Source organism: Pisolithus orientalis (assembly GCF_024613125.1).
Source record: "Pisolithus orientalis strain OTSU chromosome Unknown F5J12scaffold_28, whole genome shotgun sequence".
NCBI lineage: Eukaryota > Fungi > Basidiomycota > Agaricomycetes > Boletales > Pisolithaceae > Pisolithus > Pisolithus orientalis.
The window spans coordinates 262,212-285,187 of NW_026260809.1; the positions used below are offsets into that span (position 1 = coordinate 262,212).

The window sequence follows — 22,976 nt, forward strand, 5'->3', positions numbered from 1 at the left end:
ACGTCACGTGAATCATTGTACCTGGAACGGTGATATTGTTTCTGAGTCTGGGAACCATTTTCCCAACGTTCACTTAGAAATACCCAGGGACCCTCACAGAATTTGTCCAGTCCATCAAGTCCATCCCAGCACCAGTGGTCCTCATGAAGGTCAGCAAAAAGATCGAGCAGTCACAGAAGGAGGGGAAGATATGGTGGTCTTTTGAATATTTCCCTCCTCGGACCGCTCAGGTCAGTCCTAATCGTTGCAGACTAGAAAGCTCCTGCTTGAGCTCCTCTATTTCCTATTCGCAGGGTCTTCAAAATCTGCTAGATCGTATAGAAAGAATGAGGAATCTGGGCCCCGAATTCATCGATATTACTTGGTGAGTCCCCCTTTTAGTATGAGGTATCCCGCTCAAGTCGTCGGTTCCAGGAATGCTGGTGGTCGGACATCCGAACTTACCTCGGAAATGGTCAGGTTATGTCAGGGTGTTATTGGCATCGAGACCTGCATGCACCTAACCTGCACCAACATGCCTAGAGAGAAGGTAGACGTCGCCCTCTGCGTAAGTATTACCACCGTCGTTGCACCCTAAGAACTTACACTCACATCGCCAACCAGGAGGCGAAAAAGCATGGCTGTCGTAACATTCTTGCCCTTCGTGGGGATCCACCACAGGGTAAAGATGAGTGGGAAGCAGTCGAAGGTGGCTTTGTTCATGGCATCGATCTCGTCCGCCATATCCACAAAGAATACGGTGACTACTTCGACATCGCCGTCGCTGGTTTCCCACAGAACATGCTCCTTCCCCCTGAAGAACGTGACCTCGAGATCAAGTACCTGAAGGAGAAGATTGATGCTGGTGTCGACTTCATCTTCACTCAGATGTTCTATGACGTGGATATCTTTATAGATTGGGTAAAGGCAATTAGAGCAGCGGGTATCACTATTCCTATTGTACCGGGCGTTGCACCCATACAAACATGGAACGGCTTCCTCAAGGCCACCTCCCTCGCACAGACAAAAATTCCCCAATCCTTCATGGATGCCTTGGAACCCCACAAGAACGACGATGAAAAGGTTAGAGCTATTGGCACAAAGCTCGTTGCCGATATGTGTCGCAAGATTCTCGACGCAGATCTCGGCATCAAAGGACTGCATTTCTACACCATGAACCTGGAAAAAGGAACCAAGATGCTTTTGCAGGAACTCAACTTGGTGCCACGGGTCGAAACGCTCAAGCCGCTGCCCTGGAGACAGGTACAATCTACTACGATCGATATTCCTGCTGCCAGGTGCCCCTTACTGATTTGCCGTTCGTAGTCCCTTACCCCAAATCGTCGGCAAGAAAATATCCGTCCAATCTTCTGGGCAAACAGAACACAGTCTTACTTGTCGCGCACTGAGAATTGGGACGAGTTCCCCAATGGTCGCTTTGGTGATTCTCGGAGTCCGGCATATGGCGAACTCGACGGTTACGGCGTCTCACTGAAACAAACGGTATGGAAATGTCGTGGCTACCCTGTGGACTGACCCAACTAGCTGTTGTGCTTTCAGGACGAGGCAGCCTTGAAACTCTGGGGCGAACCCAAGACTTTTGATGACATCGTTCAGTTGTTTAGCCAGTTCTGTTTGAAGAAACTTTCTGCGCTGCCATGGTCAGACCAACCGGTCTCTGGTGAAACGTCGATCATTTCCAAAGAACTATCAAAGATAAACCAACTCGGTTTCCTAACTATCAACTCACAACCCGCCGTCAATGGTGCGCCAAGTGATGATCCAAAGTTCGGGTGGGGACCAAGGGACGGATACGTGTACCAGAAGGTACGTGCTTACCAACTCTGCGATGAAATGCTTCGTTAAATTACTGGTTTGTAGGCTTACCTGGAATTCTTCGTAAACCCCGAGTTGCTCGAGATACTCATCTCAGAAATAGAGATGGACACCAAGATGACGTACTATGTCATCAACAAGCAGGGTGATCTGCGCACGAACAGCCATTCAGAGGGGCCAAACGCTGTCACTTGGGGTGTTTTCCCAGGGAAGGAAATTATTCAGCCCACAATTGTCGAAGCTATTAGTTTTATGGCTTGGAAGGTGAGCACTACTGCCTTCATCCGTTAGAGCTTCTCGGCCGATCGTAGTGCTCAATAGGATGAGGCATATGACCTAGGCATCAAGTGGGCAAACATCTATGAGACTGCCTCGCCGTCGCGGCAACTCATAATGGACGTCATGAATAACTCGTATCTCGTCAACGTCGTTCACAATGACTTTAAAGACACTAAAGCAATATTCACACCCTTCTTCAAGGCCGGGGAGAAGTATGCCGCGTCTCGCGCGACAGCGAACGGTTCAGCCCAAACCAATGGTGACCTGAACTAGACGGTTACCCCGCCGCAAACTTGACATGATCCAACTCACCACCAGTGACGTTCATAATAGTATACTATTTCGGGTTCAACCCCCGTAACGCACACCTATGCATATTTTCCATTCCTTATATAAATATCCAACATCGGGCACTGTACTGTCATATCCTACCTGCATCAACTGCTGTTTGTATATCATCCACTGCATCCAACTGCATTGCATACTGCTTCCGGATACTTGTTTTAGTGGAGGAATGCTTTTTTTGTGATTCTACTGTAAAGGCTAACGGAAGACTAATAGCATGGTTTACACTTCCTGGCCAACCCTTCTTGGCATCTCGTGATGGCATGTCTTACAGCTAAGCAATCAAAAGAAAGTATTACAGGTCGCTTTACAATCATAGTAGGTCTGAGAAGAAGAAGTCTGTGTTAGTAGGGGGCGGTCCCGCTACGAGTCCGCTGGGTATATCGACCTTTTCGCCCGAAAGATCTAATATGAAGAGACAAGAGACGTTGAGTGACTGTGAGAGCTCCTGATCGTAGAAGACATACCTAAAAGTTTAATTTTTAGTCCGATCTCTGTGAGTGCTTTAATGTATCCTGCTGTTTCCTCAGATGTGACGTGACCACTGTCCCGCCGAAGCATGTTCAACCCATCAGTCCAGTCAGCCCATCTGGATTGGTGAGTGGCAATCTGGTCAGCCAGGGATTCTCCTCCGGCACTCAGGAGGGAGAATGATAAAGGTGATGGCGAAAGTGTGGTAGGTATATCTGGGTGGTCCCGCGCCAAGTTCGGAAGTGGAGCACAGGTACCGGTGGTGATTTGATTTATGGAGGCGATCTCGATGCGTTCGGGAAGGTCCTCTGTACCATTGCGGACGTCGATTTTGGCGGAACTGTCGACGTAATGCAGATATTTGAGGCCGTTATCCTTGATAAAGGTGGTGTGTTTCAGACACGCGGGAACGATGTCAATAGAAACTCACCAAACGCATAAATCGCCATTGTCCGTTTGGTCGTCTCGCGGATCCGGTGTGCTGGGTTGGCACACCGTTTAAGAACCACGCGCCCTGAAGCAGGCAATGTATCCTTTGTTGGCGAACGAATTCCGCGGACTCCCTTGTGAGCTTCTCCTTGAGGTTACTAATAAATGCACTGTTTGTTTGAGATATCGTCAAAAGCTGGGCTACAACCAGCCACGTACCGCACTGGAACTCTGCTCAAGAGGTCATCTCCGGCCTCTAATTCCTGCATCTGCCTGTCCCTGACTGCACGATATTCACGCTCGAGAAAGTCGTGCTCGACTTCATGCCACGGCTTTGCACTTTCCTGCTGCAGTGCTACTTTGATTCTTCCATTTATGATTGGCAAGAGTTGATAACCGGCAAAGATAGGACTCACTGGCTTCGTGTGAGGTCAGCTATGCGGTTGAAATCATCTACTGCAGAACCACTCTCATTCCACATACGCAGAAAGAAATGCAAAGCCAGACAATGGACCTTCTGGAAATTTAGAAAGAGGGGTTGAAAGGCTGAGGTCGAATCTGGAATGGATCAGAACAGGTGAGACAAACAAGAAACTATAAGCACATACAGGCTGGAGCGAATATTGTCCAGTGTTGGGAGAGTAATTCCACAACTTCATTCGATGCTTTGGCCACGGGACATCGGCGCTCCTCAGGCCGACTGAGCTGCTCCAAAATAACCTGGGATATCGGGTCAGGTCAGGTAGGGTGTCATTTAGGGTCACCATCACATGCCTTGGAGAAAAAGTCGGGATCGTCCTGTACGAAATTAACCAAGCAATCGAGACCCAGAACACCAGCATCTTGGAACTCTTCCACAATATTCTCACTGTCAAAACCAAGTCTTCGCCATTTCGATGGGTGCCCTTCTGAATCCAATCCCTCCTGAACCCCGCTGCATTCCCAAATATAATGAAGCGCAGAGAGATGAGCAAGTTCTACTTCAGGTTCAACAAGTGTGGTTTTCTTCCTGTAAGTGACGCGAACAATATTTGCTTGGAAATCGAGAACACAAGAGGTAAGGTCATCAACATGTGACGACATCAGCCGCTAATAAAATAAGGTGCTATTAAGTCGACTGCAAGGGCCCCGAAGGAATGACATACTATTATAGCTTTTCGAACGTTCAGTCGCTCGAGATCAGCAATAAACTCATCCCAGTAGGTATCATTGACATGAGATAGCAATGAGTTAATTAGCATCACGCTATGGAGCATACTCATTCCTAGTGCTTTGCAACAGTGATATAGTGTACTCACCTGTGTTGTGCCATAGCAGTGTCAGGACTTCCCAAACGACTGACCACTGTTTCCAATGATCCCTTCTGCCTTCGCATCTGCTCGTATACACTCTGAAACCCATATCGATATACCGATCCAGCTGGGGCTACTGGGGGTATCCGACTCGAGCTGGCGATGATTGGACCAGGGACGCTCGTAGGGTCAGCTTCTACCAGTTTCTTCAAGATCGCAGTAGCTGGTCTGCAGACGTTGATAAGAGAATTAGGAGATGATAATATTTGCACGACTTTGAAAATAAAACTATCATCGAGCGTGGACCAGCCATAATCGAGATCCATGAGGTTTTGCATTGCAGTCAGCGCATACTAGGGAGATCCAAAGCATATCGTAGAGATTAAGATATAGACAATGAGAATACGCACTGCAAGAGTATTTCCATGTGCCGTTTCTATTACGTCGACGAGCTCTCGGAGGCCATCACGGTCCAGAAATTCTTGGGCAAATTTTTCTTCCTGCGGGCACATTCACAATGGCTCGAAGGACTGCACATGTAAGACTCACACACCTTTATGAATCTCTGCAACGAGAATAAGGACATTCGCAACGATTTCTCCTCACGTAAACTAAGTTTTGCGACGATTCCCGCTGCTTCGATCGCAGATGAATTAACCAACCTTATAAGGGACAACATTAACACCTCAATTTACTTCAGAATAAGGACCTACTTCAAGTGAACTTTGTTCTTGATCTTTTTTCGGAGGTTTTCACTAGTTATCAGCTCCTCCGTGTCACGGTCTCTCAACGCAAGGGCGGTATGGGGTTCCGTGACTTTAAGATGGAGACAGAGTTGGCGGACGACATCTTCAACAGTGAGGGTCGGATCAATGCGCGCCCGCACAGTCACTCCTGCCTTTGTTGTGACGTTGTTAGTGGGAATAATCCCAGTCGTTGATTTCGGTTGGACACCATTAGAGGTCAAGGGAGAGGGCGTGGCACGAGTTGAGTTGTTGGCAGAAGACATGAGTTGTAACTGGACAACGGAACCAGATGTCGAATAAGGCGGTGGGTCAGTCAGATAGAGACATACAGATTAAGGCTGAGGCACGTGAAGCAAGAGTTTCAATCCGTGGGGTCTGCTCAAATCATTAGTCGTGTGCGTTGCGAGAATAAGAAATATCATAATAGTCAGATATGGCGAACTCTTCGTCTAATCCTATGCGTTGTCATTTTGCATAGGTCGGACTGACGTGCAAACAGCATATCATCACTCCGTAACGTATGAGAAAGTGACTTACTACGAGCGGAGTAACGTTGAACCTGTGAGGGAGAAATGATTAGTGACTTGTGTTGAAGACTTTATTGTGTAGAACAATACAATGTCTCCGCACATGCAAAATGTCCGGGCTGCCTTTCAGAAGGAAAATAACAAAGCTCATAATGAATAAGAGTGAAACCCACGTGCACCAGGATCTCAGAGCAACCTCCCGGGGGCAGCAACTTGGAGAAATACTGGTCGATTCCCACTGAGCGCACCACGTTGCAAGATAGAAAAATACGGGGTAATTATAGCGGCAAAAGAGGGAACGGTAGTATCTTCGTACGTTGAAGTTGAATGCTGCGTGTGACAGATGCTGAACAACCTGTAGAGAGATCTGAGCAAAACAGAAGAATGCTGTTCGCACAGACTTGAGTTTCGGCCTTCAAACGACTCCGTCGTGATCTCGAATGCTGATCTTTTGCCGAGCCGTACGAAGAAAGATTGGTCCGTGCGATCGGTGGAGACACTCGCCGCGTCAGTCGAGCGCACCCGGGGTCGATTTGAAACCGAAAGGGCCGTGAGAAACTCTCGGAATGTTCGTTCAAGCGTCCATCAAAATACAAATCACCCAAGTTCATCCACAATTGAACATTGATTATCATCATGGCGAACCTACGTCTCCCATTGAGTATCGCTAGTGTCAAATGATATTCATGATCAGCATGAATACTTGCAGGTCGTCTCGCACTGGACCCGACCGCAAGTCAGACGACCCGATCGGAGAGGTTCACAGGGACTTCTTCACAGACTATCATTTCTTTCATTCGGGAGGTCGCCAAGTTCCCGGCACATGACTTCTTGTGGAGGGAAGAGAGCCCCCGTGCCATTTTCTAATAACTCCAGGATGCGAATACTCCCGTGGGTATCAAGCCTTCGCAGGTATGCTGGGCCCGGCATCTGTGCGAACTTGTCACTTAAGATGCAGGAGGCGGGTGTGCCTCTCGTGTCTGCAGGCGTCTCACGCTGAACCCTCCGGCGGGTCGGAGGTCCTGACCAAAGGTTTGGGCTTAGCTTGTCGATCTGATGTCGACGACGAGTGTATCTGGATTTCTATTCCTGAGCGTCTGTTCCGTTCGTGGCCTGATAATTTCTAGTTACCGACATTAAGCCACGAGGGAATCGTGCATCACGGGGGATACGAGACGCCGTTCATATTGTTCGTCGCTGTGTAGTAGCAGCAAGACATCGAAGACGCTTAACCCTCCTGTTTGGTTTACGCACCCAGGGTACCGGGGAGGCTGTCTTCTCAATCCACAAAACTCGAAGTGCGTCGTTTCTTTCCCTCACCAATGCTCTGGAGTGCGGATGGCTTGTTGCTCACTTCAGTCGAATCGAAAGGACCGCCAGAATTTGTTCTCCTCTGTGGACCAGGATCGACTGCGAAGTAGACTTCGTCTATAATCCCTTGAAAGCAACCACCACCATTCTGTCATGCGAGGTGAATCTAACCTTTCCCCTCCAAGCATTCAAAATGGGGCTGAAGTCAGGTTGATACGACCTATGGCACGGCTCGCTTTCTTGCTTTCAGCTTGTCTACCGACCGTATTCTTTTCAGCAGGCTACCCTTCCTTTGCTACAGCTCTGCTAGGCTTTCCACATGACAACTCACCTACTGCGCCACAGAAGTCTGGCAGTAGTTCTTCTGCGGTTCTCTCTCGCACCGTGGACTCTCCTTACTCCATTGTATCAAATTTTCGTATATCTAACACCGCTATCCCGCGGTGTGCACTGCTCGTGCCAGACGTACAGAAGACTATCCAGGCGGAAGGCTTACCGATGACTCGAGTTAACTTAACAAATCAAGATGATACCATCGCCTCGTCTCTTCAAAGTCCAGTTCTTCCACCAAATCGTGAATGTGCCCCCAAGCAAGCTAGTAGGATACACGTTGTTGTTCCCAGGTCGGAGAACAACCGACACAGCATGTACGGTATCGCCGATGACAATAAACATGCCTCTGGAAAGAAGCGTAACAGTGCTCTTCTCTCCGCCAACTTCAGGCATGAAGAACGAAACACTGGCTTTCCCCAGGATGTCGTCGATATACTTCAACAACTGGAAGATCTTGCTGATTGGGTCAGGGCTGCTTCTCGTAAATTGAGACCTGCAGCATCGAGCACAAAGTTTCTTTGTGGGAGCCATAATCATTCACGCGGGAGGTCGCCAACATCCTGGCACATGGCTTCTCGTGCCACCGCCTTGGAAGGAAAGATCTCCACGCCATTTTCTAACGACACAAAGAGTGAACAAGAGACATATGTGAATGCTTCCGTTAGTACTAACCTCGCTTTCCCATCCATTTTCATGGTTAACTCTTTCCAATCAGCAGGGCCCAGCAACTTCCCGAGCTTTCTCGATACCGACGGTCACGCAGGGTTATCGTAGAACGATGGACTCCCTACATGATTCACATGTTCGTTTTAATTTTAGTTTGACACGTTTCCCTCTCTCATGTTGTTTAGAACATTACTGGATTACCTGCAAGGGATTCCAGATCATTAATCACTTACCCAGTTTATCGTCGTTCTCAGTTCCATCAGCCACCTTCGGGTGCTCCTGCAACCAGTCTCACACACCAGAGTGCGTATTATCGTCGTACGATGGACGATTTCTCTGTTCCATCCTCCCCGCGAGCTGTCCACCACATTGCCTCGGTTTGTGGGAAGATATCACCCGAGTCATCCATCCAGCGATGTAGGTGGAAAACCAGTGTAATTCCTCCCGCCATTCCAGTAGACCATGTTCCGGTCGAAAGCCCATACAGTCAACGCAAGAGGATGCGCTTCCCATCGCTCAAGCTTTAGTACACCATGTCACCCAGCCCTTCTTATGAACGAACGATATGTGCGTTTCTTGACTATTGAGACTCCTATGGATACCGGCATGGGTTCCCCTTTATATTATACATTGCGGAGCGGACTTGATTCTTGCTTCCCTGTGTCCCAGCTCCACACCTTTACAGCACGACGAACATCGTAGCGTATCCTAAAGCGGTACTCCGTGAACTCAGAAGACCTGAACGCAACCTCCGCAGAGGCCTGGTGGTCTAGTAGTATGATTCCTTCTTAGGGTATTCCAAATGGAGGAGGTCCCGGGTTCAATTCCCGGCCAGGCCCGGATCTTTTTATTTTTCTCCGCAGGTTGACTCATTGGTATTTATGTAATCCAGCTCTTGGTCACTGCGTTGCTCGAACCTAATGCCTACCGAGTACCCCTAAGTTAAATCACAATACCACTACTCCTGAAGTACGGGTTATGATATTTCGGAGGTACCCCAGAGATGTTCTACTCTTCCTGTCAACAGACAGTATGTTCAATTTCACCAACGACATCGCCCACACGAATGGGAGACCTATCTTCAAATATTCTGTAATGCTTCGTTCACACCAACTTACCATGCACGTAAGACTAACCTACTAGCGCCCCATAGACTGGGATGGCTTTATGTCTGGTACGGGGGATGAACTGCCGCGCCCTCCACACCCAATTCCAGAAGACTCAGGTTAGGTCAGGACACAAGGCAGTCTGTAAGCGTACACTTACCACTCACGCGTCACTCACGCTCACGCTACTGCTTCACGCTGTCACATCTCCTGTCGCACCGCACTATCACGTCTCCTATCTCCTTGTCTGGGCATGCGGATCCCTCTCGCTGTGTTGCACTGTTTGGATCCTGGGGGTATATATATCGGTGCTACATGTATGCGCAGGGATATCTTCTTTTCCCTCTTCCTTTCTCTCTCTATCATCCTGTATCAGAGCGTACGCTCGGTTGTTCAATCCCACACGCCTGTCCACGTTCTGTCTTGTTGCGATTTGTCCTGAGTGTGCTCACCCCTACTGTGGTGGGTTCCACAGTCTAGGCTCAGTCAAACCTAGGAACCGGGGGAGAAGTGGCAGTCCAGAGGCCACCACCTACATATCTTCAGGCAGGAGAGTCTGTTGAACTCGAATCCCTACCAAGCACTGAAATTCATGGCAAGTAAATTTTCATGCCCCTTTTGAAAGCAGCTGTAACAATATCGATCCACGCGGAGTTAACAGTGATGTAGATCCAAGGTTTGGAAATCCCTAGATAGGGTGCTGCTGTCTGCTTGTCAAAATGCTGGAGAGGACCCAAGACGAGCAGCTTCCAGTATTGCAGAGTGAATAAGAATCCTTCGATACAGTGACGTGAGATACAAGTATTCGTCTACAAAGATACAACTCCATAGCCACCATACACCCTTCTACATTGTGAAAAATGCCCATGCCCATCAACCACCCCGCCCGCGTGGGGGTTGCCAACCGCGAATTCCACCTCTCCCAGGAAAACCAATTCTGTATATCGACAAATGTGGTGGCCCTATGGCGAATGGGAAGCTGGGGCCAGGGTCATCCGGGTCATGCGAAGTCTCTTGAGTGGGAGGAAAACCTCCAGGCATGCGCACCGTTTCCTCGTCTTCATCGCTTTCGTCTGGCTAATATAGCAGAGTTGGGGAATTATGACGCCCAAGTCGACGTACGGAGAACATACCTCAAGATCAATCGCCAGCGCTCCCATGTGCCACCCTGCCGCCGTCGCTGCAAAACAGAACCTCTCCCGGCGGCGCTTCTCGTCGTGATCAAACCTGACTTCGGTGGGCTCCGTCACACGTGGCGGAAATGGCCCTCCATGACGGGCAGCCGACTGTCGCTGTGTTTCGCTTATATACCCTCCGGGCTTACCGGGTTCAATTCTCGCAGGGTCTCCCAGACCAAGTGCGCCACGGGAGAAATTGCCCCATGTTAATAATTTGCCCGTGGACGTCAATGCCCCGTAGTGATAGTCTCCGATGACAACAGAAATGACGTTGCGGTTCTGCAATGAGGGGATAATTTCCGGTCTGCTGTGGGTGTCGGTTTCCCTTGTACCCATGAGGACTACCGAGCTAGACCCAGTGGAATACGCAACGAAAGTTGAAAATTGAGCAGAGATCTAGAGGGTAAGTGAGCGCAGGAGCACACGACACGCAAGCAAGTTCGGTTTACGTGAGTGATCAGAATGTTGTCAGGAAGCTGTATTCCAGGGACAATGCATGTTAGATGTTCCTTGATTTTGTCAGGTTCAGAGAACAAGGGAAGCTGCGATAGAAGCTCAGAAGGGTCATCACTGACCGACAGAGAAAACGAAACTGACGTATTCCCATGACGTCCACCTGGATAGCTCACCCCCATGCAAACAGAACTTAATGACGTGCCCCTGGTTGGTGAGTCCAACAATGTCGTGCTCCATCGCTGCGATCTTCACCAGGCGAATATCCTTGGAATAGGTGCCACTGGAAAGACAAGGTAAGTGTGGAAGATCAGGCAACCCATGGGGATCGTGGTGGAGTTGCCAGGTCACACAGGGTATAACGCCTTCTTCAAATTCATCTACCCTCTGACCCTGTTGATTCATCATGTCGTTCTGCTGGTCGATTTCTCTGGAGATTTGTGCGCCCCATGGGAACCAAACATACACGCCACCAGTCTTTGTCAATGTAGCGGAGAAGTTCCATCCCGAAACCACTTGGTGGGGTGATGTCTGGGGAGAACTCACATCCAAGAACGGCGTTACCAAACGGAAGGGTCGTCCAAAACTCAAAATGGTCCAAATGTGCATGTTCTCGTCTAGAGTCGTCGCATGCAGTCTTCCACAACTGGATATATATATATCACTTCAGTGAGCTCCGAGACACAGCAAGTTCTGTATTACCTTATAGCATGTGTCGGGGCGGGCAGCTGTAGTCTTTTTGGTTGTAATGCAATCTTTCCTGGTGCAGAATACCCTTCGTTAGGTGGGGCAAACCCCAAGCCGTCCAGTGTGCCTGACCCAAATCGTCAATCGGGAGACTTTGGCAAGTTTGTGTATATGGTTCACCCCAAGCATAGAGATCGCCTGCAGAATCGATAGCGAAGAATGACCTGAACGACGAACGTTGTCTCGCTAGCTGTGGAAGACATAGATGTACGTACATTCCCGCTGCAGATAAGTGGACGATACGGATGCCAGGGCGGCCGATTTGGAGCCGGACTGGCCACGGGGCATCTCCGATAATCGCCTTTCGGAACTTTGGCACGCCCAACCTTCCTTTGGACGACTCTCTATGCAATGTTACAAAGTGGAGCCGAGGATCAAATATTGAGTGTGCAACCTCCAATGGTCGGAATGAAGAGCTCACCCCCAGACGTAAGTGCGTGGATTTCTCAAGCCGCGATAGATAAACTTCCAACCACTGCTCCTCGCGGTATCGTTGCACGGGAAATTGAAATCCTCTTGGATCTTCCTCTTCCAAAAGGTATTGTCATTGCATAGATTATGAAAGAACCGATTTGTCGACCCGAGATTGTTCAAGTCAGGGACAGGAAGCAAGGGCAGAAAGTTGTCAAGCAGAACTTCGATGGGGATCTCCGCAAGCCTGAATGGCATGACTACCTTGAGTTGGTCTTGTCGTCGTCGTCGCCGTCTCGACAGTGCCAAAAACCGCAGCCTTGAGCCTGAACCGTCGGACCCGGGTCAGCCACTGCCAGGGCTGACACGTCCATTACAGGTACATATTTCCAAGTAAGTTATGATGACGTCACACAGGGTCTTCGATTGGGAGGGGTCACCCGTAGGCTGAGGGGGGTTACCGTAAGGGGTTTCCGGCGGCCCGCCACGTCGTTGAGTAATAGCCATCGACGCTATGTTGGGGTCGGGGGAAGTGTTGAAGCACCCGTAGCAGCCCCCCTCAACGACCACCATCCTGATTTCTAGTTTCGAGAACAGCCTAATTAATGTGCTAAAAGTCGGCTCCCAGGCGCAGATGTCGAGGAAAATTGCTAAGCACTGTAATACATAGCCCTTCACCTTTCGTTTTACTGAACTCGTCTTGGCACGGCCGCCATCCACAGCGTCGCTAAGTGGTTCCATTTCACCCGATCGGTCGGCCGCGAAATGGCTCTGCTTCTTGTCAATATCCCCCACCGCTGTTTGTTGCGAATTTTCCAGCTGCTCTTATCCCCACCAAGTAAGGTCTCTCCCGTGCTCACGTCGGGTGGGGACTGAGCGAGCTCAGACGCCGTGCGAGCATCTGACCAGCGGTGAGCAGTATGAACTTTAACTCAGACCGCAGTTCTAAAATTCTGCGCTCTGCGGTGTCCTCATCTTGAACTTAGATTATTTTTTCCTATTCCGTGTAATGATCGGATTACAGACTGCATGAGTGATCAGTCAACTGTCCTCGTGGTTTGTTTCTCGTGCTGCTTGCGATCTGCTGTGCATTCTCAAGGTTTGACCGTTTGGGCGAGTTCTGATATCACAAAGGGATATTATAATTCGGTAGGTTTTTCCCTCCGAAGATCCGTGAGTTCTTTCTGCTGTACAGCATGCAGCGCTGTGCACAGTAGGTTTACGCCCTTACCTTCATTGCTTCCACCCTCAAAATTCGTCAAGATGGGAAGTGGACAACGTTCTATTTCTGATCACCATTACCGTAGCCCTGACACGTCGCAATGCATCTGACAGTTCCCCGCTAGCTCCTTGAACCGGCGGAACCATAGCTGGTCAAGGCTGTTGTGGAATATACTGATGTGACATGTACCGATGCTATCGTCATGACATACACAGTACGTTCAAACGATACGGGACCGACTCTTGTGTGCAACGGTCTGGTCGATTGGCATCACCTCAGTTTCTGTTTGCAGAACTGCGTGATGCATCGTTGTATTCCCTCGCCATTAGGACCGCTTTCCCCCACCTTCTGCCTTCCGTTCGTGCGTGGTTGGCTGTCTCCAACTATGTATGTATACTTCCATGTTAGGTGGAGAGGGCCATTCCCCATGCGGCTTATACTGAATATAAAAGGACCTTGGTTTGTTTGGCCTCTTGAGTGTCACGGCATCTGGCTCAGACCTCAAACAGCGCAAGACGCTCGCCCTGGTTTGGCTAGTTTACGCGAAGGTAACGTTAAACAGCGTGATACCTGGTGGTTCGCCCTTGACGCAGAACGTGGGTTGTCATCCTTGTTATTGTTGTTGGCTGAAACTTTGAATGCCGTCGTACACGCTACCGCCACTTGGGATAGCATTGACCTAAAGTTCCTTCATCCTTCACAAAGGTTCGTGCCTCTGTTCCACATTGACTGATAGCGATGGTGGGAACTTTGGTCGGTGATTCTTCTTACTTCCTCGTCCGATTAACACACACCGTAATAGAATTATATACGGCAGACCGATTATTGGCCCATGCAGTCGCATTAAAGTGCGGAATAACGTGTCTCCAAAGTCTTGTTCAGCTTTCCAGGTTTGCAGCTGTCACCACTAGGAAACGTCGACACTATTCGGTGTCATATAGTCTACCATGACGTATGTTGACCGCTCTTCCGGTCTTGCTGAGCACCATTTGAGCTGACCTTTAGTCGGTGTTAGCGAGGTCGAGAGCAGGTCGGGTGAGTCAATGGATCGAGCGTCCATGCAAGTGGTGTGCTGGTTGGTCTCACCGCGCTCTGCTCCCTTCTGTCTTCGATGTGGGCGGTCGCCTGGATAGTGACTCAAAGCGACTTTCCCTGACATAAGTTTCTGCACTCGGCGACTCAGAGAACGAATTTGCCCGATGGTTGGAACGCACAGTGAATAACTGCTTCCCCCCAACCCGAAGTACACCCCGACGAGGATGCCTCATAGCAGACTTGTCACCGCTCCAACGGGCCGTACTCCAGGCGTGCGGCTTTCCTGAATATTGCGGGATTTATTAAAATCTGACAAACGCTGGTATGTTTCCTATGGCAATGGACTCGTTTTGTTTTCCCCTCATCTTGTCATATTTATGTACATATGAATGTGACAGCCTTTCAAGGATCAACATGGTCCCAGACTCAGGCTTACACACGTGTGTTCGGTGTGCCAGCCTAGTTCCCTTGGCGTACGAGTCATAACCTTCTTCATCCTGTTGCATACGAAAGCGACTGACATGAAAACCGAGTGCGTTAGATATTCGTGCTCGAGTAAATAAACATTCTCGATGGAAACTGGATATGGAATAAACCATGTGGTGTTGCAGCTACAGTATGATAGATGCGGATAGATAGCACTATTACCCCATGATTCGGTTGGCAGATCTGTGCTTCAGAAAGTGTTAACGGGGCTAATATTCGGAACCTGACACGATGTTCAGGGCTGAGTACACCAAATATATTATATGAGATCGTTGCGGATATCTAACCGAAGCTCGCTCGCAATCGTGATGAGTGTGAGGAGCCAAGGTTCTGATTGAAATATGACACCGTCTCTGAAGACGTGCACAGTAAGTAGGAGCATATAATATGTAGTGGTGACAGCGTTGACGTCTCTTGATATCTCGGACACTGATAACATATATGAGACCCTCAATGTGTGTATCATCTGACTCCCCCACAAGCAGGGAACATGAATATGCAGCAACATGGAACGCAAAAGATGTTTGTCGGCACGGCGTCGTGCGGCGGCGGCGGTGGCGCCACAAATAGTTGGCCGAGCTGGAAGCCTGCCTTCTTGATCGACGCGTCCAAATAATAACGACAAGCAAAACAAAAACAAAAGACGACATCTTGACAGCGCAAAACCCCGCGGGAAGAAGAGACCCAAGAAGACCTGTCACCTTATCTTCAAGACTCCGGGCCGGGTACGTCGCGATATATTAGATAGATGCTGATTGGCTGGTGGGCGACCTTTCCCGGGCCGGACTCGAGGTTCCTCTGAGTCCTTGCCTGCAAAGAAGGAACGCGCCCTTGACAAGACAGCAATTGCAAACGAGCAGGGGACGAATAGGCATCACCTACAGGCAAGAATCGTGCACGCTGCCCTTCGGTTCCTTCAAGGTTTGAGTGCCAGCACGCCATGATGCATGACGTACACATGCTGGGTGTTTCTGGAATCACGGGCTTCTGATACACATGCCCCATAACTGTCGGATTCATATCTTGTCACAATTGCCCAGTACGTATCGTACGAGGCGCCCGACAGATAAGGTCGCCGATATTGAGCGCAGCTAAGTAAGTTCCCGGTATACTCGTTTCAGCTGACTGCATAGCCGATTTCCCCAGCTTCGACGTCTAATTCGACCGGTCCACTTACCATGCTCCGCTGCCTACATACATTGAACACCAACCTCCGGGGTGGATGTTTTCTCCCGACGCTTGCGAACAAGATACTTATTTATGCTTCTTCGACGCGGACACTGCATGTGCGCAATGTGTTCACACACAAGCGCCACGATGAAGAAGTTGGGTGCTTCACGGCAAACTAATATATATACCGAAGTTTTGGAAAGCTTCCTCAATCTTGGCGAACGGCCGGCTCAGAGGTAGTGCCGACTCCGTCGGCAACCTTCCTGCCTCGACTTGAACTTTTTGATGCGTGTTTCCATTTCAACAAACGTGAGTCCGTGTCACTTGCGAAAACCTAACTGGAACCCAATCTGAGTCGTAACATTACATACGACATACGAAACATGTCGCCCGGGTCTTGCCATCTGGCTTCTTGGTGGGTAGTATGCATGTGCATTGCTCAGTCGTTTGATCCGATTGGGGAACATAATGATCCCCCGCGCATGCGAGTATGGAGCGACCGGTGATATGTGCATCCCCACAAGACACGATGAGCGAAGTGAAATGCTTCTCCGTCATTGCTCGGTTTGCAGTCGGCCGCCGGCCGCATCGCTGATCTCTTGGCGTCGCAGGACTACAGGCCACCAGAATGCAATACATGCCATGGACGAGCAGTACGCAAGGACCTCATTCTCATGAGTGTAACACGCTGCACGCTGCATCCCTACCATGTGCACGACCTCGTGTCACAATCCGGATGGCGCCAGCCTGCTGGTGTCAGAAAACAAATACAAAAGCGATTGATCCGCTTGACCGATTGATGCTACACGGGCTCATCGGTTCATGGTACATGTATCAGAGTTACAGCAAGCAGCGAGTAAGCAAAAGACGAGATGCTGTAAGTCTCAAGCCCGCCTTTACTCAGCATGGGCGCAGAGACCTCGTGCTGACACGCTGAACGTTTCATAATAAAGTGCAGATTTGAAGACGTTGGTCACGTCTGGCAAGCGTGCCACGCATCGGACTACTTTGTCTCGCGCATCGCACCCCTTAACACGTTCATTGTCGTTAAATGCATCGCAAAAATATTATATCACGCGGTACTGGTGTACCGTGCACAGTTCACAGTCGCAGCACTTGCACAGGCTTTTTTGGAATTGATGCATGTGATGCCTTCGTTCGCCTATCTCAATCAGGCGTAATTGTAAGCACAGCAAACAAGTAATCCAGACTCCCCTCCCATCTCCCCTGCAGGACTCTTTTCGCCCCTTCGCAACGGTCAGTGACTTGACATAACACTCGTGGAGCCATGGACTTTGCCGCCGCCACTCGGCATGCAAAGGAGGGAAGTGTTGCCGGATTCTTGCCCACCACACACATAATATGCAAACATTCTTCCCACACGTGTAGTTGCAATGAATGGGAGGACTTCCGATGGGGGCACTCTCGATCGGTCCCCTGGCCTACTCCAGTCGGGCAGCCCTCGTGGTGTGGTGAATTCAAGGGCGTAAGTAACGTACCTATCTATGTACACCTTGGATGTGGTTCCTTGGTTCTTCCCTCCTGTCTGAGTAACTATGAGAGTGCTCTCATGAGATTAAAGACGTCTTCCCTCGTCTCGTCTGATAATCTGATTGTGGCAGGTCTGTGCATAGTAACAGGTGCTGGAAACCTCGTATGCACGCAAAGCACATCATGGCACAAGAAACCCTGGATACGAGCAACGGATCGCTTGCACGTGCTCAACCCAATCCACCCTGGGTGGGGCTTGGAACTGGGTCAGGACCTGAGGGATCCCTTCTCGAGCATGTCCAGTCACAACAGTGTGGCCCATCCGCCGGAAGAGAACAAAAGGACCAAGGCCCAATGGATCATATGGTACTTGCCGCAGAATTACGCCGCGGCACAGGGTTCTGAGACGGTGTATATTTGATGCGTAATTCCCCCCTCCATTGCACGTTGTACATATGTACAACCAATAGAACCACACCCGATAAATCACTCACCAATCCTGGCAAGCCGGCCAGGCACGCTCCGAATAGCAGGCGACTGAGACTTGCTGTGTGAACCCTAAAATGTATGTGCGTTTGCATAGGTAGTGGCGCGCTGTATTACTAACCTGTGAGCTTGCGGTGCAGGTTGCATGGCAGGGGTAGTTATCGCTCCGAGTCTGGACTCACTGTAGGAACGTGTGAAGGCGACGGCGACGGCGACGACAAAGCACGCAGACTCTCCACCGTGCGCCACTGCAGTGTCGGGCTCGGTTTGGGCGCCCACGTTGCCGCCATGTGGAGGGTCAAGCTTGGAGGGACTCCGTGCCAGGGTATACTACGCGAACAACGTTCCGTTCCCTGTCATCGCATCGCATCGCACCATCGCCGATTTCGTGATTTGGTTTCAATCAGAGTCCAGATCACGGATTCGACGTTGCTGGAGCCTGAATTCATACTAACGCCACGTTAAAGAAACGATCACCCATGCTGGTTCCTTGGTGTTACTGAGACGGCGATGGTTACTGACTGTCTTCCATATGGCTACTTGTTATACACAATCTATAGCTAGTATGTATATGCTACCCACGGTTTGCATGCGGGACCACAAAGCCGCGGACTTACGTACTTGAAACCCCGCATGATCTCGTACGAACCAGGTATGTAGCTATCCACATCGAAGCCTAATATTACACTGTAGTAATCGTGTTGCACCCAAAACTGGCGTAGTAAATTATTATGCAAAAATAAACGACGACAAAAACCTCTAGGCCCAGGAGCACCTCTAAGACTCCCTGACCATGTGAGAAAAAAAGAATAATAGGAAAGTATACGCAGGCTCTGGCGCAGATAGCTGGATTCGATGCTGGGAAGGGAGGGGTTTTGACTGGTTCTACATGTACGTTTGCCACGATTAAAGAAGGAATTCATGTGAGGGTAAATGACCTATAACGAGACCATATTGCTGGAGAACAATTGCAGTACCGTGGACAGTAAAAAAAAAGAGCAAGTCGAATAAAACAGAAGGGCGATGTCAGTCAATGGTAGTCTGGTGCATGACCCGAGCCCAGGCTGAGGTGCGTTGAACGAGGTCGTCCGTCTTCTGCGTACGAGATAGACATGGCACGCCTCCTCTCGTCGTAGCTCCCTACACTGCCGTGGCCAGAATCCGGGCGAGCATCAGGAGGGTATAACTCATATGTTCCATAATTTTCCATGTGGTGCACAGAGCCCACGGAATGTGGTTCATACCCCGCTGGTGGCGTGAGCAATGTGCTGTTCGCGGGCAAACGGTTCATGGGTATGCTGGAGTTGTGTAAGGAGACAGGATGGTAAGGTTGGCCGTTGCTACCTGCTGCTGTAGTGGGAGACACGTAGGTGCTGTTGTAACGCTGATGCTGCTGTCTGCGGACATACATCTCGCGATGGTACGTCTGAGCGTCATGGAGCTCACCTGAGGTGGCGTACGGGACGGGGTGAAGGCCGTGAGGCATGCGGTGGTGGTAGGGTGAATACTCCGTATCTGATAGTGACTCGCGAGAGATATGGCGCTGAGAGGGGTGCTGCGGAGTCTGCCGCATGGCCATACTATCCAGCGCTCTTGCTTCTGCCTCCTCCTTTTTGGCTTTGCGCCACTGTTTGCGAAGCTCTTTGAATTCTGGGGAATGGAGAAGATGGTCAGCGATCGGACCGGAGCAAGAGAAATAATTTTTTGGTCCTGCGACTCAAAAATTCAGCGGAAACTCACCATTTGGGCTGCGCTTCGGGCCATGCTTCTGCATCGTGACATGGGCATTGAGGTGGTTAAGGGTGCCGTAGGCCTTTGTGCAGTTTGGCCAAGAGCATTGGTAGAGGCGCTCGATCTCGTCGTAGCGCCTGCGTGGACGCTTTTTGACGGCGTTTCCAGGTAGGGAAACAAAGGAGTATTGCTTGGAACTGGGGGGTGAGCCACCGTCTTGCTGCGAGAGCTGGCGCGTGGCAAGGGGATTTGATGACGAGGATGTACCTGTGCCTGGTGGGGATGGACCGTAGTCTTCATGGAGGGGGATATTGTGAACGCCCATGCTTGAAGGTGGTTCCCCTCCCGAGAAGGACGGATTGAAGGGAGACAAGGGTTGATCTAGGTCGACTTGATGGTCGAACGAGGTTACGGGGTCACAAGAGGAGGAAGAGCCGAGAGAGGATGTACGGTGCAACGAGGAAGAGTAAGATCTGGGGGAGGCATACGAGAAGGCGTTGTTGTTGAAGAGGTGATATCGACTAGCGACTAGATCAGAGGATGGATGGGCGGAGTAAGAGCTAGCTGTGGTGCCATACATAGCTGGCTCAGACATGCGGCGTTGATCCTGAGGGGAGTTGTGAGAATGGGCGTATTTATCGCTTCCCCGTATATAGTGGTCCATCATAACGTTCATGGTTCTGGTACCGTCCAAATCCGGAGGAACAGCATGGGAATTTGCCGAACCGGACAAGTGATGGAACTGATGGTGCTGACTGAATGGCAGTGACATGGAGCCTACAGAAGGCTCTGCAGGCGAACTGGCAGTGGACTCGAGCGAGTCATTGAATGGAGAGAATTGTATGGTTGAAGTTGTGTCCGCCGTTGGGTGAGTGTCTCCAAGGAGGTCAGGATGCTTCAGGTCCAGGGTGGTAAGGTCTGGTATGGTGAGTAGAGGAGGGGGTTGGATGGAGAGCATATGGAGGAGAAGCTGAGAAAGAAACCGAGTGTAGAATGGAAGGACTCGTCCGCTGGCCCACGAACGAGATTGACGCGATCTTGGGGTGATCGGGAAGTCTGTTTAATAACTAAACCGCATGACAAAGCATCTCTCGTCGACTTTGCCATCTCAGATCCTGACATCACATCCTCAGCCAGCGCTCGCCCAATGCCGTGACAGGCGTGACATTCCCATCTCTCTCGAGAAGCAGGAAAGAGGAAGGAGAAGTGAAATCTGCAGATCCGAACAACGTCTTTTTTTCGACTTCTTATTGCAGTCCATTTCTGGAAACATACCCTCCATTTCGAGCCTGTCACGCGACAATCGTCCGAATACGGAAGCTCTCTCTGATATCCTTGACATATCCGTAGTTTTTCCGTCTCGGTCCTTGCGTACTACTAGTCTTCGGCGCAAGCCATTCTGATAAACCGCCGTGCAGCGCTGAGTTATCACCGCCTGCACAGCTACTCCCCGCTCTCCTTTGACTGCTTGCTTACGCCTTTATTCACTGAATGTTCGGGCCCGCAGGCGTGGGTTGGATCCCGTCTTAACGCAATAATACTCGTTTAGGCAAGTGACATGATCGTGTTTTGCTTCCGACTTCCCCATTAGGACATCCTCTGTCTGACACACGCGAGCCGCAGCTCCCAGTCTCCCAGCGTCAACAACCCACTTCAAGGTAGAGTTTCGCCACCACCCCTCATGACAATGCACCTCCATTCCCCTTCTTCTCCTTCTTCGGCGTTTCGCGGGCCCTCGGATGCATTCGCATCTGCGACGCCACCGGCCCATCGCCCCCTCCAGTAAGTCTGTGCACTTGCCGACAACTCGACTCGTCCCCCGCATGTGTTCTCCCGCGATAAAATATAAATACCGTCTCCCCCTCAGTATCCTGTGGCCCCGTTAACGACCCGCCGCAGCGTCTCGTACTCGCACTGCATCCCATTCCGACGGCGACCAATTATCACACGGTGCAATCGGTGTTTTCCACCAATCGTGGTCGTGCCCCATTCGGCCGACTGCATCAGGATATCATTTTATGCACCGGTATTACCAATGTACTACTAGGGTTGTCATTATGCAGGTGCCGGATGCAACTCCTGCTCCGAGTCATCATCGTCAAGAAGACGTTGCAATCAACAGGTCCCTGAGTATTAGGCACATGCATCACCCCGTCAAAGCCGTCAGAAGAGCGACACTCGTTTCTGCCCCTGAGCAATGGGCATTAATGAGCGCTCGGCGTCTCCGCCCTGCATCACTCCACAAGGATGGCGTGCTCACCCTCCTATATGTATGTCACGCCTAGACACCTTCAAAACTGTGTCACTTCCGGATCAGGATGCGTGGATGTACAGCGGAACATATTACTGAGGTATTTCGGTCCGCGCACAGCCCATCAACTCATCCCCGACCAACGCCCAAAACAAAACACAGCCAGAGACCTCGGTGACGGTATGTATGTACTTAAAGTTTGGTTTTGATGCTATATCGGACTTTGTAACTGCGACTTCGCACCGGCGGCCGCATGGTCCATATACAGAGAGCATCGACGTGCATTCGATAATAAAACCTTGGGGGTGCGTGATCCCATCGCAGCGCTGTTTATTGTATTATCGATGACGTTGACACAAAGAAATGCCATAATATTTGCGGAACCAGTTTTCTCCCGGCCATTGATTCTGTACGGCATGGTGGATCTTTGATGCGGCGCGTCAGAAACGAGGGATTGGATTGGACAGCTGCAAAACCCTGAAGCGGACCCTGCAAGACGTGCCATGAGGTGCCATGTCAGTCTGTCACTTGTCAATGAAACATGAACAACGACATCCATGACTCCGCCACGTTCGTCCGGAACTTCGTGGAGATGTCAGGGATGTCTTCACGTCTCTTGGGAAGTTGCCATGGGTCTTCGTACCCGGAACGTTCCGTCATGGCCTGTTTCTCACAAATGTATATATCACTACACGCTAGGGGAAAGAACGTCCCAGTACACCTCCACACGAATCTGCCCGAGACTCCCGAAGTGAGAGAATTGAACTGTAATGGGCTTGGCTCATTCCGAGGAAGGGGCCTGTGGCGACGCGCCGCAGCCCACACCCCTTGGCAAAGAGGAACTCCCAAGATCTACGAAGCGTAGATGTGTATTAAGTGGTTCTTTGCATCACCCAACCCGTGGAACTCTGAGCACGCGCATGCTGCGTGGAGGGGGTTTCATGTCAGCAAAGTACATACTTGTCTTAGCCGGGAATTCCACCCTGAGGTGCCTG

The 22,976-nt window shown here is 50.3% G+C and overlaps 8 protein-coding genes and 1 non-coding gene across 9 annotated transcripts; 6 read left to right on the plus strand and 3 right to left on the minus strand.

The window, feature by feature from the left end:
- The first annotated feature begins 10 nt into the window (after positions 1–10).
- On the plus strand, positions 11–2,441 carry F5J12DRAFT_276315 (methylenetetrahydrofolate reductase-domain-containing protein). Its single transcript, XM_051738706.1, has 9 exons — positions 11–37; positions 88–230; positions 294–364; positions 415–547; positions 604–1,242; positions 1,306–1,482; positions 1,540–1,806; positions 1,861–2,079; positions 2,137–2,441. The coding sequence occupies exons 2-9, from the start codon at positions 144–146 to the stop codon at positions 2,365–2,367; spliced, it is 1,824 nt and encodes a 607-aa protein (XP_051597552.1). The 5' UTR covers positions 11–37; positions 88–143; the 3' UTR covers positions 2,368–2,441.
- Positions 2,311–5,640, minus strand: F5J12DRAFT_952429 (ELMO/CED-12 family-domain-containing protein; the record flags this gene model as incomplete). The annotated part of the gene is made up of 12 exons (XM_051749825.1): positions 2,311–2,844; positions 2,907–3,285; positions 3,341–3,497; positions 3,559–3,705; positions 3,756–3,897; positions 3,948–4,059; positions 4,114–4,428; positions 4,485–4,584; positions 4,638–4,984; positions 5,042–5,131; positions 5,185–5,293; positions 5,345–5,640. The coding sequence occupies 12 exons, from the start codon at positions 5,638–5,640 to the stop codon at positions 2,753–2,755; spliced, it is 2,286 nt and encodes a 761-aa protein (XP_051597553.1). The 3' UTR covers positions 2,311–2,752.
- A 1,728-nt stretch (positions 5,641–7,368) lies between these two features.
- F5J12DRAFT_895210 (uncharacterized protein) lies at positions 7,369–8,741 on the plus strand (the record flags this gene model as incomplete). The annotated part of the gene is made up of 3 exons (XM_051747811.1): positions 7,369–8,208; positions 8,267–8,350; positions 8,400–8,741. The coding sequence occupies 3 exons, from the start codon at positions 7,369–7,371 to the stop codon at positions 8,739–8,741; spliced, it is 1,266 nt and encodes a 421-aa protein (XP_051597554.1).
- A 231-nt stretch (positions 8,742–8,972) lies between these two features.
- On the plus strand, positions 8,973–9,053 carry F5J12DRAFT_t153. Its single transcript has one exon. It is a non-coding gene; the product is annotated as a tRNA-Pro (tRNA).
- A 1,011-nt stretch (positions 9,054–10,064) lies between these two features.
- F5J12DRAFT_847906 (regulator of chromosome condensation 1/beta-lactamase-inhibitor protein II) lies at positions 10,065–12,538 on the minus strand. Its single transcript, XM_051746409.1, has 8 exons — positions 12,120–12,538; positions 11,914–12,042; positions 11,819–11,862; positions 11,654–11,765; positions 11,096–11,597; positions 10,948–11,040; positions 10,454–10,894; positions 10,065–10,397 (listed from the first exon to the last, which is right to left on the minus strand). Exons 1-8 carry the CDS (start codon positions 12,365–12,367, stop codon positions 10,194–10,196), a joined length of 1,773 nt encoding a protein of 590 aa, XP_051597555.1. The 5' UTR covers positions 12,368–12,538; the 3' UTR covers positions 10,065–10,193.
- A 328-nt stretch (positions 12,539–12,866) lies between these two features.
- On the plus strand, positions 12,867–13,521 carry F5J12DRAFT_276667 (uncharacterized protein). The gene is made up of 2 exons (XM_051738708.1): positions 12,867–13,020; positions 13,096–13,521. Exon 2 carries the CDS (start codon positions 13,139–13,141, stop codon positions 13,439–13,441), a length of 303 nt encoding a protein of 100 aa, XP_051597556.1. The 5' UTR covers positions 12,867–13,020; positions 13,096–13,138; the 3' UTR covers positions 13,442–13,521.
- A 2,594-nt stretch (positions 13,522–16,115) lies between these two features.
- On the plus strand, positions 16,116–17,466 carry F5J12DRAFT_276753 (uncharacterized protein). Its single transcript, XM_051738710.1, has 5 exons — positions 16,116–16,331; positions 16,446–16,560; positions 16,634–16,899; positions 16,976–17,205; positions 17,256–17,466. The coding sequence occupies exons 1-4, from the start codon at positions 16,308–16,310 to the stop codon at positions 17,201–17,203; spliced, it is 633 nt and encodes a 210-aa protein (XP_051597557.1). The 5' UTR covers positions 16,116–16,307; the 3' UTR covers positions 17,204–17,205; positions 17,256–17,466.
- F5J12DRAFT_276750 (uncharacterized protein) lies at positions 17,000–18,064 on the plus strand. Its single transcript, XM_051738709.1, has 2 exons — positions 17,000–17,205; positions 17,256–18,064. The coding sequence occupies exon 2, from the start codon at positions 17,311–17,313 to the stop codon at positions 17,932–17,934; it is 624 nt and encodes a 207-aa protein (XP_051597558.1). The 5' UTR covers positions 17,000–17,205; positions 17,256–17,310; the 3' UTR covers positions 17,935–18,064.
- Positions 18,065–19,029: 965 nt separating this feature from the next.
- On the minus strand, positions 19,030–20,406 carry F5J12DRAFT_906765 (uncharacterized protein; the record flags this gene model as incomplete). The annotated part of the gene is made up of 2 exons (XM_051748821.1): positions 19,030–19,649; positions 19,740–20,406. 2 exons carry the CDS (start codon positions 20,404–20,406, stop codon positions 19,030–19,032), a joined length of 1,287 nt encoding a protein of 428 aa, XP_051597559.1.
- Between the last annotated feature and the right edge of the window lie 2,570 nt (positions 20,407–22,976).